The 12547-nt window shown below is 41.0% G+C and overlaps 2 protein-coding genes across 2 annotated transcripts in view; one reads left to right on the top strand and one right to left on the bottom strand.

Annotated features, from left to right (window-relative positions):
• LOC102220698 (transcription factor IIIB 90 kDa subunit-like) overlaps positions 1-12547 on the bottom strand; it is a 77243-nt gene that overhangs the window by 38561 nt on the left and 26135 nt on the right. Inside the window, exon 7 of the mRNA XM_014471691.2 lies at positions 2208-2357. Within this exon, the coding sequence (XP_014327177.1) occupies positions 2208-2357 (150 nt within the window). The remainder of the gene's footprint in view (positions 1-2207; positions 2358-12547) is intronic.
• Positions 5205-12335, top strand: LOC102236342 (BTB/POZ domain-containing protein 6-B-like). The gene is made up of 4 exons (XM_014471692.2): positions 5205-6148; positions 7733-7823; positions 7926-8044; positions 10735-12335. The coding sequence occupies exons 1-4, from the start codon at positions 5718-5720 to the stop codon at positions 11765-11767; spliced, it is 1674 nt and encodes a 557-aa protein (XP_014327178.1). The 5' UTR covers positions 5205-5717; the 3' UTR covers positions 11768-12335.

Genomic DNA, 12547 nt, shown 5'->3' with positions numbered 1-12547 from the left:
GTCTTACACCGCTTGCTCGAAGATTTGAATTATTTTTCGGTTTATTCGTTTAGCTTTCTGACAGTGATGCTAATCAGGGTGAGTGTTGGTAGTTGAGCGCTGCTTTATCTGCCGCTCCGGGTGTCTGTTCCTGCATTAAGCCTCAATATAGCCGAACTCCGTCAAGTGCTTGTTTTTTTAAATGCCATATTATATTTGTTTTGTTGATGCATTATGACGTGCTTCACTCCCGAGGTAATTTTCCGCCGCAACATGCAAACTTCCCCATTCATTCAGAGCGTTAAAGTTCCACACGACAGGATTTGTTGCTGCGCGCTTGCGCAGTGTGAAGGAGAGAGGAGATGAGCTGCACACTCAGGCTGGTGATTGGTAACAAGAGACCGTGATCGGCGATCACCGATCATACACTTTTTCATGGAAATCGGCCGATTATCATCGGTGGCCGATGGATCGGCACACCTCTAATTGCACTGAGAAGTAGCCCGTATAATGAGCTCAGCGGATGTGCAGTTCCACCAGGTGTTGCTGCTGGCTAGTCTGAAGGAGCTGATTGGGGCAGTCATGGTGGGGGTTTGGGGGACTGCTCTGTGAGGTGGAAGCTTGGAAACTGCAGCTCAGAGGAGGAGCTCTTCCTCAAAGGCAAATTTTACACAGCTGAATAGTTGCCACAGGAGATTATAGAATTTCTCAAACATGGATGAAAGATTCAAATCAACACTCCAGGAATGTTTTTGATGAGGGAATAACAGCGTATAACATGATGTAAAGCCCCAAAAAGTCAATTTTACATGATACTACCCCTTTAAGAAATAATAGCCTCTGAACCTGGCCTACTCCACCCCAATCCACAATGGTTTTGTACAGTCCTATCTTGTGCACCAATAACAATGATCAATATATGTATTTTTTTCATTTCAGCAACAAATAATTTGTTTGCTCAGAGAGTAATATAACAAAACTAAACTAAAAATATGCACAGCTTTGACATTTATTTCTGAATCCTGACCAGACTAGGTACTCAGCTAAAACAGGTGAGTAAACATGAATTTCTTTCCACTCCTGATGGCTGCAGAGGGAGGCGTTTAAAGACACGGCAGGCTAACACTAGATAGTTTTATCTTTGACATGACATGTCCTGGTTGATCATTTGGATGGCAACATGTTTTTGCAGTTCCAGTTAATCGTGTGAATGAAAACTTACTGTCAACTTACTAACATTTATTTGACCACTTGGAGGCAAACTGTTTTGTTTTTCCATTTACTTTTACCTTAGCAGCTTATCAAAACCAACACACAAAGCCGTGTTGTGTTGGCTTCGTGTGAAATCCACAAACAACTTCCTTCATTTCCTCACATTCACACCTATGGAACAGTTGCTTTTGAACCCACCAGCAAATATGACAACAAAGAAAACCATGTGACAGCAGTTTTAGGATGCACAGTAACATGGAGATTTCCAGACATTTTTCATGACAAAATTTTACTTTTTTAGTCCGAAAATTCTAGTGTTTTTAGACCTTTCTTACCCATAAATACAGTTATATATAAAAATATCACCACACAATTCTATCTGATATTTTCACAATCAAATATGGAATTTGCACAAATTCAGAAACTGATAAACAGCTGTAAAAACAATGGATGAACAAAGAGTAAATAGATGGATGCTGAATAGAAAGGTGGATGGAGGATTGACAAAAGGATGAATGGGTGAACAGATGGGTGGACAGAGAGATGAATACATTTACTAATTACACTGAAAAATCTAGTTTCACTGCCTTGGCAAACCACACAATAACCCTGGTATCAGAAGTGCTGCTTACTTCAGGAAAACGCTGCTCAAACCGGTAGCATTTTATGCTGGCACAAACTGTGTGTTGATCCAGTCAGTGCCACTAAGAGGCGTTTAATGGATGAAATCAGCAGTAAAAAAAAGTTACTAACAAATAAATCTCTACTGGAGTGAGAGAGTCTCTTCTATCAGGAACACTGCTGGCCTCTGCAAAGCCGTCTGGTGACCTGTGGTTTAAGCAGCTCATTAAAGACAACTTTGTTGTTGGAGAACTAAGAGCAGAGCAGTAATTACTTTCCTCCCTTAAATGTTCCAGCTTCTGCTACTACATAAAGTTCCCTGTTGGAGGGGGGAAACTAAAGCTTTTCCACAGCAAAGAGTGTACTTCTCTATCGCTGCCTCATGTTGTGGTTACCTGCTCCACAGAGTCCAGATGGCCGCCTTCCCGTGTGCATCCAGTCCCTTTTCATCCGCTGAACCAGTCGCAGTGCCGTCATGGAGACCTCGCGGCTCTTCTCGCCGAATTCCAGCATTTGGGTGAAACGGGGTATATAAAGACATGGGTCTGTGTAGGAAAAAGAAAAAAAAGACAAAATTTTTTTCAACTGGGACTTTGAAAGATTCTAATACCCTCATAAATACTTCTGTAGTTTGTGGACACAAAAAATAATTATAGTTTGCCACTCTTGACATATCACGATTCAAATTAATTTTAGGGTTGCAACAATTCAGTGAATTATTGGAGAGCCTCCATTATTGAATTTTCTCTGGGCAAATTAGAGAAATTTGCCTAGAGGAAATTCCTTGAGACTTTGTTACATTTACTGTTTAGTGCACTCTGTTGTGTTGAGCATGCGCAAAGCTCTCACTTCTGCCAATGAGTTGTTTACGACTGATAAGTGCTATTAGATAGCCTAATAGTCTGGTCTTTTCCCCGGACAGGTTCACTTTTCACGTTCTTTCCGGGTTGTCCATTGGGATTTCATTGATTGATGAAAATGTCTGGGGTTTTGTTGTAAACTGATTGCCGTGATAAGATGGCCTTTCTTTATTGGACGTCCTCCGTGAACTCCTGCCTAGTGGGTGGCCCAGAGCGAACGGCGGTGAAGTGGGTACACATATACATGTGGAGCAGAGACGGAACACAGCGGACTGCCCATGTTTAGCTTGATAGACGAACCGGAAAATAATTTTCCTACTATTCCGGTTCCAAAAAAATGGGTAGCGGAGCGCACCATGGTGTGTATAAAGCTGGAATATCTGTTTTGGTGTGTGACGTAGGTCCTAAAGATCCCGTCACCCACATGGACACGGAGCCTATAAAAAGGCTGTGCAAAGTGAGAGTTTATTAACTTGACTGAAGAGGAATAAATAAAGACTGGAGCATGCACAGTTTAAATAAAAAAAAGAGACTGCTGCTTTTTATTTGTTATTACATTGAAAAGAATTTCAGATTTTTGTGAGCAATTATTGATACAAGTTTACCAATATTTTATTTGATTACTCGAGTAATTGTTAGAAGAGATAGATTACTCGATTACTTGTTCTTTCAGAAAATGACATTTTTTTGAGTCTGTTTACTCAAGTTAATTAATCGATTACTAAATTAGTTGACAATTATTTCAATATTCGATTTACGACGATTAGTAGTCTACTCTGCATCCCCAGAATCCAAGCATGAAGAAGCAGCATTCAGCTTCTATGGACTACAGATCTGGAACAAACTTCCAGAAAACTGAAAAACAGCTGAAACACTGAGTTCCAAAAAAGATAAAAAAAACGAAAGGCTAAACACTCATCTGTTTAGAGTTGCCTTCGAACCATCATCACTGGAACATTGACCAACATATTTAATGTGTATTGATTGTGATGATGGTACTTGACAAAATGTACCGTTACTGATTTCACAATTAGTGACTGTATGGCTTTTTTATGTTTCATGATGGAAAGCACTTTGAACTGCCTTGTTGCTGAAATGTGCAATACAAATAAACGTGATCGATTTATTAATCCGATTAATTGCTTCAGTCCTCTTGAGGACATTTTGGTCCTTTTACTTTTTCCTCAAGATATCACATATATTACATAAATCTGTTAAGAGTGCAATGTGAAAAACTACAGGTGTACTCAGGTTATGTCTGACTTTATGGGTTTTTTTAATATATGAATTATGGAAGTGTGATACAATAAAAGCAGAAGAAATCTCAAAGGGATTTTTTTTTTACTCTACTTTGAGAACAGCTGCTCTGGGTAAAGTTATCTTTAATGTAGATATCAACTGTGCCATGTCAAAGTAGAAAAATATAAGATTAATAAAAATTTTAACTTTCTACTTTTACAACCAATAGCATGGCTGCTGGTTAAATTACTTGTGGGCTCTTTTTACTTCCTGCCTCTGAAAATTATGCAGCAATCACCATTTTAATGAGAAACTAAAATGAGAAGCAATCTTTTTTTCTCTGGCCAGAAGTAGTAGTTTATCTCGCCCAGCTATGACAGCGGACATAAATATGTTTGAATTTAACGTCTTTTCTCACAAAGGACTGCAGTGGAAAGCTGTGTTAAGTCAGCTGGTAATAAGATTGAGGCTGATTCGTTCCTCCTCCTCATCATCATGTAATAATGCTACGTCTGCACCAGTGCTGCAAGTTTTACTGGAAAGTCTAACTTAAAAACCAGGCAGAGAAAAAAAAAAAAGACACCAGTTTACCCTAATGCACAGTTCCTTCCTCTGGATAAATTTTACCCAGACATTATCTTAATGCCACTAAGAAAGAGAACTTAAATTGCTCCTTTCAGTCAAACCGATTCTGTTTACTCCCATTCTAAATTGTCTTATTCCTTGTTTCAACTTTTAATTATTAATTAATTATGTTTTGCTAGCACATCTGTTAGCATACAGGGCAGGCTCGTGAAACTATCAAGTGGTCAGTTAATTCACCTTTTTTTAAAAAAACAAAACAAAAGGAAGTGATACAATAAATGAAGACAGAAACAAAATTATCTGAACTATTTAAAAAAAAAAGGGAAAGAAAATTATTAGGGGTTGTAGGATTAAAATGTTTCTGAAGTTACTTGGGGGGAAAATGTTTATTTTTTTTTTTTAGTTTCTATTCTTTTGTTCTGTGCCCCTGTGAAGAAAAAATGACCCCACCTGTGCTCCTATTTCCCCCCCAAGTCTGGTCTAAAACCGCCACTGAAAGAGAGGACTAGTGGAAACAATCTAATTCTGGTTGGGCTTGGAGGATGTTTGTGTGCCCCGGGGGGCGCTGCCTCTTCCTCCGCCCCTGGTCCTTCAGCTCTCTGAGGCGCCAGAGGAGAACCCGACCGCCCCCGAACCCTCCCACCCCGCCCGCCACCAGTGACGCACTCTGCGGAGGAAGCAGGGGGAGGGACTTCTGCAGTTCTTACGTTAGCGCCAAGCCTTGATATGATTGGTTCTCATCGAGTCTGGGCGTCAGAGGAGATCGGGACGGAGAAAAAAAACGCAGTAAAAATAGAGCAGAGCCCCAAAACTCACGACTAATACCCATTTATTTGGGATGGCCGTGGATGTGGCGTGACGTCCCGGCAGGCTGGGTGTTCGGCTGCGTGGAAAAACACGGAGGACAATCCGTGAGGATTACTGCAAAGGAAAGGCGGAGAAATAAGCAGGACTGTCCGGATTACTCTCGTTGGAAAAGGGAAAACAAATGAAGGGAAGTGAGGATGAGCTGAACGCCAAAGAAAAGGAGCTAAAGTGTTTATATGGAAGCGGATGGGGAACATTAGTCCGGACCTGGACGGATGTTTATATTCCTGGATGACGTTTTAAATGCATTAAAAAAATCCCTAAATTCTCCACTCAGGACATACTGGTACAGCACGTCCCGAAAAACCGAGCCAGTACACCGGGCATCAACACGGAGATCCGCCGTTCGTGCCGATGCCAACGGCAGACTGTAGCTTGTTCCATCATGGCCGGATCATGAGGTGTTTGACTTATCTGCTACTGCTTCCAGAAACACTGAAAAAGTCCAAGAAGCTCCCGGGGAGGCTGCCGGCATGTTATGAGATCCTGACTTTATCCCTGTCGAGCACCAAGAAGAAGCAGCAGAAGGAGGAGAAGACGACGAAGATGGCTGCGGAGTTGTTCTCTGCCGCCGGTCCCAACAGCACCAGCCTGGCCAACGGCACCACGGTGGCGGATGCGGAGAAGGCTAAGGAGGCGGTGTGCCTGGCGAACAGCGGCGGCGGCAACACCGGCGGCCTGAGCAGCGGCAGCGCGGCCAGCACTCCGACCAGCCAGCAGAACATCAACAACAACAACGTAGATCCACCCAGCTGGCAATGCAGCCACCCCACACTCAGAGAGAGGTAGATCCCGCTGCTGATCCCGGGCTCTGAACCGAGCTCTGGGCTCCTTACTTTTGAAGCAGTATTACAGTTTTAAAGCCGAGTAACAATAAAGTTTCTCTTTAAGTACTCCAGACAGGTCTGCAACCTGCCAAGTGGCTCTTTGGTCCGTCCACAACGGCTCTTAAACACTTTGACTAAAAAAATTATAAGCTAATATCTGAACTTTTAAAAATAGTTGCAGTGTTTTTTTTTGTTTGTTTGTTGTTTTTTTTGGGGGGGGGGGGTTGCATCAAATAATTACACTTAAATTTCACAACAGAATGACAAAGTGCCAGTCTACTTTTTATTTGCATCTATTTTTCTTATTAGACTAGAAACTATGTCCAAACATCATCATCTTAAGTGTAGCCATAATCTTTATGTTTTTCTTTGTATTAAAAATTGTTGGTCTTTAAAAATAACAGATTTCCTGTTTATATATTTACCATAAATTCAAGAGGTCAGGTAATAATTGTGGCCCTAAATCTTTTATTTTTGTGGACTGAAGGTAAAAATGGTTCTTTAGATTGTAAAGGTTGCAGAACCCTGAAGTATTTAATAAAGAGATAACAGCAGGACTCCCGTTTTTATTATGCTCTAATAATTATGTCAGATTTGTTTATTAGGGGATTACAGGTGATGTGGCAATGTCAACAAGAGACACGTTTTAAAACAAGGTTTTACTCGTATGTTAAAGCAAAGACAAAATTATAGAGTTTTGAATTCTGAGTGACTACTGTGGCTAGCAAAACATCAGTCTGAGTGTATTCCTCCTTACTTGAACTCTTAAAGGCTGCCAACGTTTACCAATCTAGCTCAAAAGAACACTACAGGTTGTTGTTGTCAGAGCAACTTGGAAGCGTTTATGTGAAGTTTGTTTTGGATCGTAGTCAGATCAGATTCTGTTTAAGGAGGGTTAGCCTTGTGATGTTTGGTCATGTGACAGGGAAGCAGCACAGGTTTGTGGGATGCTTAGCTAAAACAGAGAATCGATGTAGGCAGTACGGTTGCTTTTACACGTCGAAAGAGTAGAAAAATGTATATAACATATCGGCCATCACGACAGTATTAATATCGAGTGTTGAAATTGGTCCAGATTTTCAGATTGGTGCATCCCTACTTTTTTTTTTTTTTTTTTTTTTTACATGCGTTTGTGTAAAACAAAGCAACAATTAATCCAACTACTGCTGAAACAATAATTTTATAACATTGTTCTTTTTCAGAAGCAACAGGTGGGGAAGTGGTGGGGTTTCTCCAAACAATGTGAAATACTTCTGTTATTTAAAGATTTACATTTAAAGACAAAAAAAGAGGACTTCTTAGTTTTGATGCATTGAATAAATGAGAAAATGATCTGTTTTTTTAGTACTGGAACCTACAGTCACTGATTGGCTGTTTAAAAAATGATCTGATTGGTTGGAGCATCTTTGCTTTAAATATAAGCATACATTTGAAACAGAAAGTGCATAATTTAACAACGAGGCTAACTAACATCTGTATCTAACATGACGGCAACTGATGTTATACAATCCTGGGCCTCACTTGTGAAATTTGGTCTTTCAGGAATGCCTTGATGTTTAACAATGAGCTGATGGCTGACATTCACTTCATCGTGGGGCCCCTGGGGGCATCACAGAAAATACCTGCTCACAAGGTAAAACCGTGTGTGTGATTCACAGCTATTTCTGTTCCTTTGTTGCCTTTAATAACAATAAAAAGCCAGGTGTGATGAATGCGTCTCCTGTTTTCCTCCCAGTACGTCCTGGCCGTGGGAAGCTCCGTCTTCTGCGCCATGTTTTACGGCGATTTGGCCGAGGAGGAGTTGGAAATCCATATCCCAGATGTGGAACCTGCTGCTTTTCTAATTCTGCTGAAGTAAGCCACACATGACCGAGCAGAGGCCCACATCACAAAGCGCAGTCAGCGTCACTTCAAAGCGCGTCATTACTCATCCGAACGAAGCTAGGCGGAGGCAAAACGCCAGAGGTCTGGGAGTGGAGAGCGATTGCGCTCTGGAAATGCTGGGCTTCTCCTCACTCCTTAGAAATCCTCAGACATCTTTTCTCATCTTCAGACACATATTGACAGAAGTTGCGTAACTTAATTTAACGTAGCTTTTTTTTTTGCACTTAGTTTTGAATAATAGTGTATCACCTGTCGATGTTGATTTTTGTAAAGTAGTTACATAAAAATACATTTAAATTTGATGCATTTCAAAGGGCAGTATTATGTAAAATTGACTGAGATTTACATCATGTTATAATGTTATTACCTCATCAAAAAATACCTGGAGTGTTGATTCTGTCATGCATGTTTGAGAAATCCTTTAATCTCCAATGGCAACCATTCAGCTCTGCAAAACCCCTGGATGGACCTAGCTCCGCCTTCGAGACAAAACTCATCCTCAGAGTTTCAGTTTTTAGCTTCAGTTTGTCATAATGTTTATGTCATAATGTTTATGACAAACAGTTGTTAGAGAAACTTTCTTTTTCTTTTTTTTTTTTTAAGAACTGAAGTTAACAGTTAATTGATTGTGCTATAAACATCACTATGTGCCTGGAAAACACATAATTCTGCCCTTTTAAATACATTTTTGTAATATAATTGAAAAAGTAAAACTAATTTTATAAAGACACTTGATACAGAGTGATATATTTCAAACATCTAGGCAAGGATCGCCTAGCCGACTACAACGTCTCTTTGTTCCTGGCTTTCTAACCATACAGTCAGACAGACATTTAAAGAGGAGCAGTAAAAGCAAATGCAGTGGTTTAGCACACCAGGGCACAGAAATGTGTTAGTGTCATGAGACTGCCATTCAGCAACACTCTTCAGTCAGAGGCCTGTTTGGATTCAATGTAATACTGACTGCCACTGCAGATCGTTTGTAGAACACTTTCAAGATACTTGGATGATGTGAGCTAGCAGAACATTTCATTTCCCTTTTTACATAGTTAAAGTAGTTTTGATTGACTATTTTGGCTCATTCTGATGACCCTAATTGCTCAAGTAAAAGGAAACGGAGTCTTTTTCTTTTTTAAAGACATTTTGCTTCTCATCCAAAAGAAAGGCAAAGGCATTTTGGATAAGAAGCAAAATGTCTTCAAGGAAAAAGAAAAGAAGTCCAGTTTCCTTTAACTTAATCACTTAGGATCATCATGACAATCTGGCCTAAAGAACAGTATTTAACAAACTAGAATATACAGAGTATATTCACATAATTTCTGGCCTTTTTTTGTTATGCATAATTGCATCAGTGTGCCATGGAGATAATGTGACACTGCTGAGGCTGTAAGAAAGCCCAGGTAGCTCTAATGGCAGCTTTCAACTCGCCTGTGTTGTTGGCTCAGATGTCTCACCTTCCTCTTAGCAACACACCATACGTTCTCTAAGGGAGTTCAGTCAGGCCACCATTTTCTAGCATCCCTTTTACAAGACTCTGAACAATCAGCTTTTTTCATGTTTGATCTTGTCTGGCTGACCCTCTATGTGGGGGGTATAAGTGGCTTGACAACTGCCAAGTCAGCAGTCCTCTTCATCTGTCACATTTCTGTATTAATCATTTTTCACTCGTTTGACGTACAGTAATATTTAGATTAAAAACCAAAAAAAAACTCTGACTTTCTGGTTTTCAATAATTATCAAAATTACCAGCAACCAGTAACCAGGTTGCTGTGTATTGCAGACTTCTGCCCAGGTCCCTCTTGAAAATGAGATCTAGATCTCAACAGGGTTTACCTGGTTAAATAAAGGAAATTTAAAAAAATTAAATAAAAACTGCTTGAAATATTTCACTTTGTTTATACTGAATGAGTTCATGATTACTTGAATAAACTTTACTATTCTGTTATAATTAATATAGATCCATTTATTTAGCATCTAAATAGCTAATCTAATCAAATACTGGTCATCTAAGTTACAGAATTTGATGCACAATCCAATTTTTGTTTAAATATAAACTGATGAAATTTAATACAGTGTAGAAAGTTACACAGTCATTTTAAATAAATGTTACTTTTGTTTACAGTAGGGTTGCACCAATATGGAAATTGGGATCGATATCGACACACATGATAATATTGCTGTTATGGCCAATAACCGATATTTACTGATATTATATATATTTCTCTACCGTTTTGACAGCCTTAGAGAAAAAATGACCAGAAACAGACAGCAACAAGATGGAAATAAATATCGGTTGTTAATAAAATATGACATATTTTATTGAACCCCAAGGGGAAGTTGCTTAATATCAGTGCAGTTTTACTTATCAAGCAGATACCGATGTTAGTGCCGATATATTGTGCATCTCTAGTTTACATTCTCTCAGTCACATAATTTAAACAGAATTTCAATATTGTTTGAATAGAAAAATTGGTTTCCAAATTAAAAATATAAAATTTTTTAATTAAATATTTTTAATTAAAGAAAATATATTTTTTTAAATATATTTTGTGAATAGAATTGTGACGTTGAAAGCTGTTATTGAATTGCTAGACACTGAAAGATTTGCATCTTTTAGCACTTCTATAATCCTAATTTTGTAACATTTTTTCTGCTCCCAGATATTTGTACAGCGACGAGATTGACCTGGAGGCAGACACGGTGCTGGCCACTCTGTACGCCGCCAAGAAGTACATCGTACCAGCGTTGGCCAAGGCCTGCGTCACCTTCCTGGAGACGAGCCTGGAGGCCAAAAACGCCTGCGTACTGCTCTCCCAGAGCCGGCTGTTTGAGGAGCCGGAGTTGACGCAGCGCTGCTGGGAGGTCATCGACGCCCAGGCCGAGCTGGCGCTGCGCTCAGAGGGATTTTGCGAGATCGACCTGCAGACGCTGGAAATCATCCTGCAGAGGGAGACGCTCAACACGGATGAGGTGGTGGTGTTCAACGCGGTCATGAACTGGGCTGTGGCAGAATGTAAAAGGCAGGGTCTGGGGCCCACCACACGCAACAAGAGAGACGTCCTGGGCAAGGCGCTGTTCCTGGTGCGAATTCCCACCATGAGCGTGGAGGAGTTCGCCAACGGAGCAGCGCAGTCCGACATCCTGACCCTGGAGGAGACGCACAACGTCTTCCTGTGGTACACGGCGGCCAAGAAGCCCATGTTGGACTTCCCCCTGACGCCGAGGAAGGGCCTGTCCCCACAGAAGTGCCACCGCTTCCAGTCGTCCGCCTACCGCAGCAACCAGTGGCGCTACCGGGGCCGATGCGACAGCATCCAGTTCGCCGTGGACAAGAGGATCTTCATTGCTGGACTGGGACTGTACGGGTCGAGCGGCGGCAAGGCCGAGTATGCCGTGAAGATCGAGCTCAAGAGGCAGGGGGCAACCCTGGCTCAGAACCGCACCAAGTTCGTGTCGGACGGTTCCAGCAGCACGTTCCCCGTGTGGTTCGAGCATCCCGTCCAGGTGGAGCAGGACACGTTCTACACAGTCAGCGCAGTGTTGGATGGGAACGAGCTGAGCTACTTCGGTCAGGAGGGCATGACGGAGGTGCAATGTGGGAAGGTGACTTTTCAGTTCCAGTGCTCCTCGGACAGCACCAACGGGACAGGAGTGCAGGGAGGGCAGATCCCAGAGCTGGTGTTCTACGCCTGAGCTGCTGTCGCCGCCTTCTAGCCTTCAAGCTAATGTAGCATTCAGACATTCTGTTAACGTCACATTAACTAGCCTGCGTAGTTCCTCCAGAGACTATTTTAAAAGCAACAGGAGCCGTTATATTCTATTTAATTTAAGGTTATTTTTTTTTTATTATTATTTAAGTGCTGATTAAAGGTTATTTACTCTGCTGCTTGTGTCGAAGGGCTGCATCTGCTGTGGAAATCAACACTCATACTGTGCTTAAGTAATCAAACCTGGAGTGAGTAGAGACTGCTTTAAGACGTAGTTTAATACAAAGTTGTTCTTACAGTTACAGCAGCAATATTCCACAAGGAGCGACCTTAATGTAGGGTTCTGAGTAGACGTACAGGAAGAGGCGGAAAGCTCTTCACTAACGGTGGCTTTGCACTTCACAGGACGACCTCACAAACATTTTTGTCTTTTGTAAAATACAATTCAACTGTTAGCAGCTTGATGCTGTTAAAAACCTGATGTGTTCTGTCCAAGGATGCTTACACACCTCATAATAAAATGTTAAAGTTATAACGTAAACAGATGCTAATCTTTGTGTTGTGGGGACAAACAAGGGGTTATGGTGCCCTCTGGGTAAGGAGGAATGAACTGCAACCTATTTCAATGAAAAGATTGATTACTCCATCAGAACACCTGTGCATCTCTGATTAGAATATTGATGAAATGTTCATTCACCTCAGTTATTTTATTGAAACGTTGATAGAATATTATTATAGAGAAGGAAAAGTTAAACCAAGTTTAGAC

Source organism: Xiphophorus maculatus, chromosome 19 (genome assembly GCF_002775205.1).
Source record: "Xiphophorus maculatus strain JP 163 A chromosome 19, X_maculatus-5.0-male, whole genome shotgun sequence".
Classification (NCBI taxonomy): domain Eukaryota; kingdom Metazoa; phylum Chordata; class Actinopteri; order Cyprinodontiformes; family Poeciliidae; genus Xiphophorus; species Xiphophorus maculatus.
The sequence above is the reverse complement of the archived record's forward strand: the minus strand, read 5'-3'. Positions and strand labels throughout refer to the sequence as shown.

What these genes read in the sequence shown, in the direction of transcription:
- LOC102236342 (XM_014471692.2), top strand. Translation starts at nt 5,718, where the DNA reads ATGCCAACGGCAGACTGTAGCTTGTTCCATCATGGCCGGATCATGAGG. An exon ending in CACCCCACACTCAGAGAGAG is followed by an intron (nt 6,149 to 7,732) that starts GTAGATCCCGCT and finishes TTGGTCTTTCAG; the next exon opens with GAATGCCTTGATGTTTAACA. An exon ending in GCTTTTCTAATTCTGCTGAA is followed by an intron (nt 8,045 to 10,734) that starts GTAAGCCACACA and finishes TTCTGCTCCCAG; the next exon opens with ATATTTGTACAGCGACGAGA.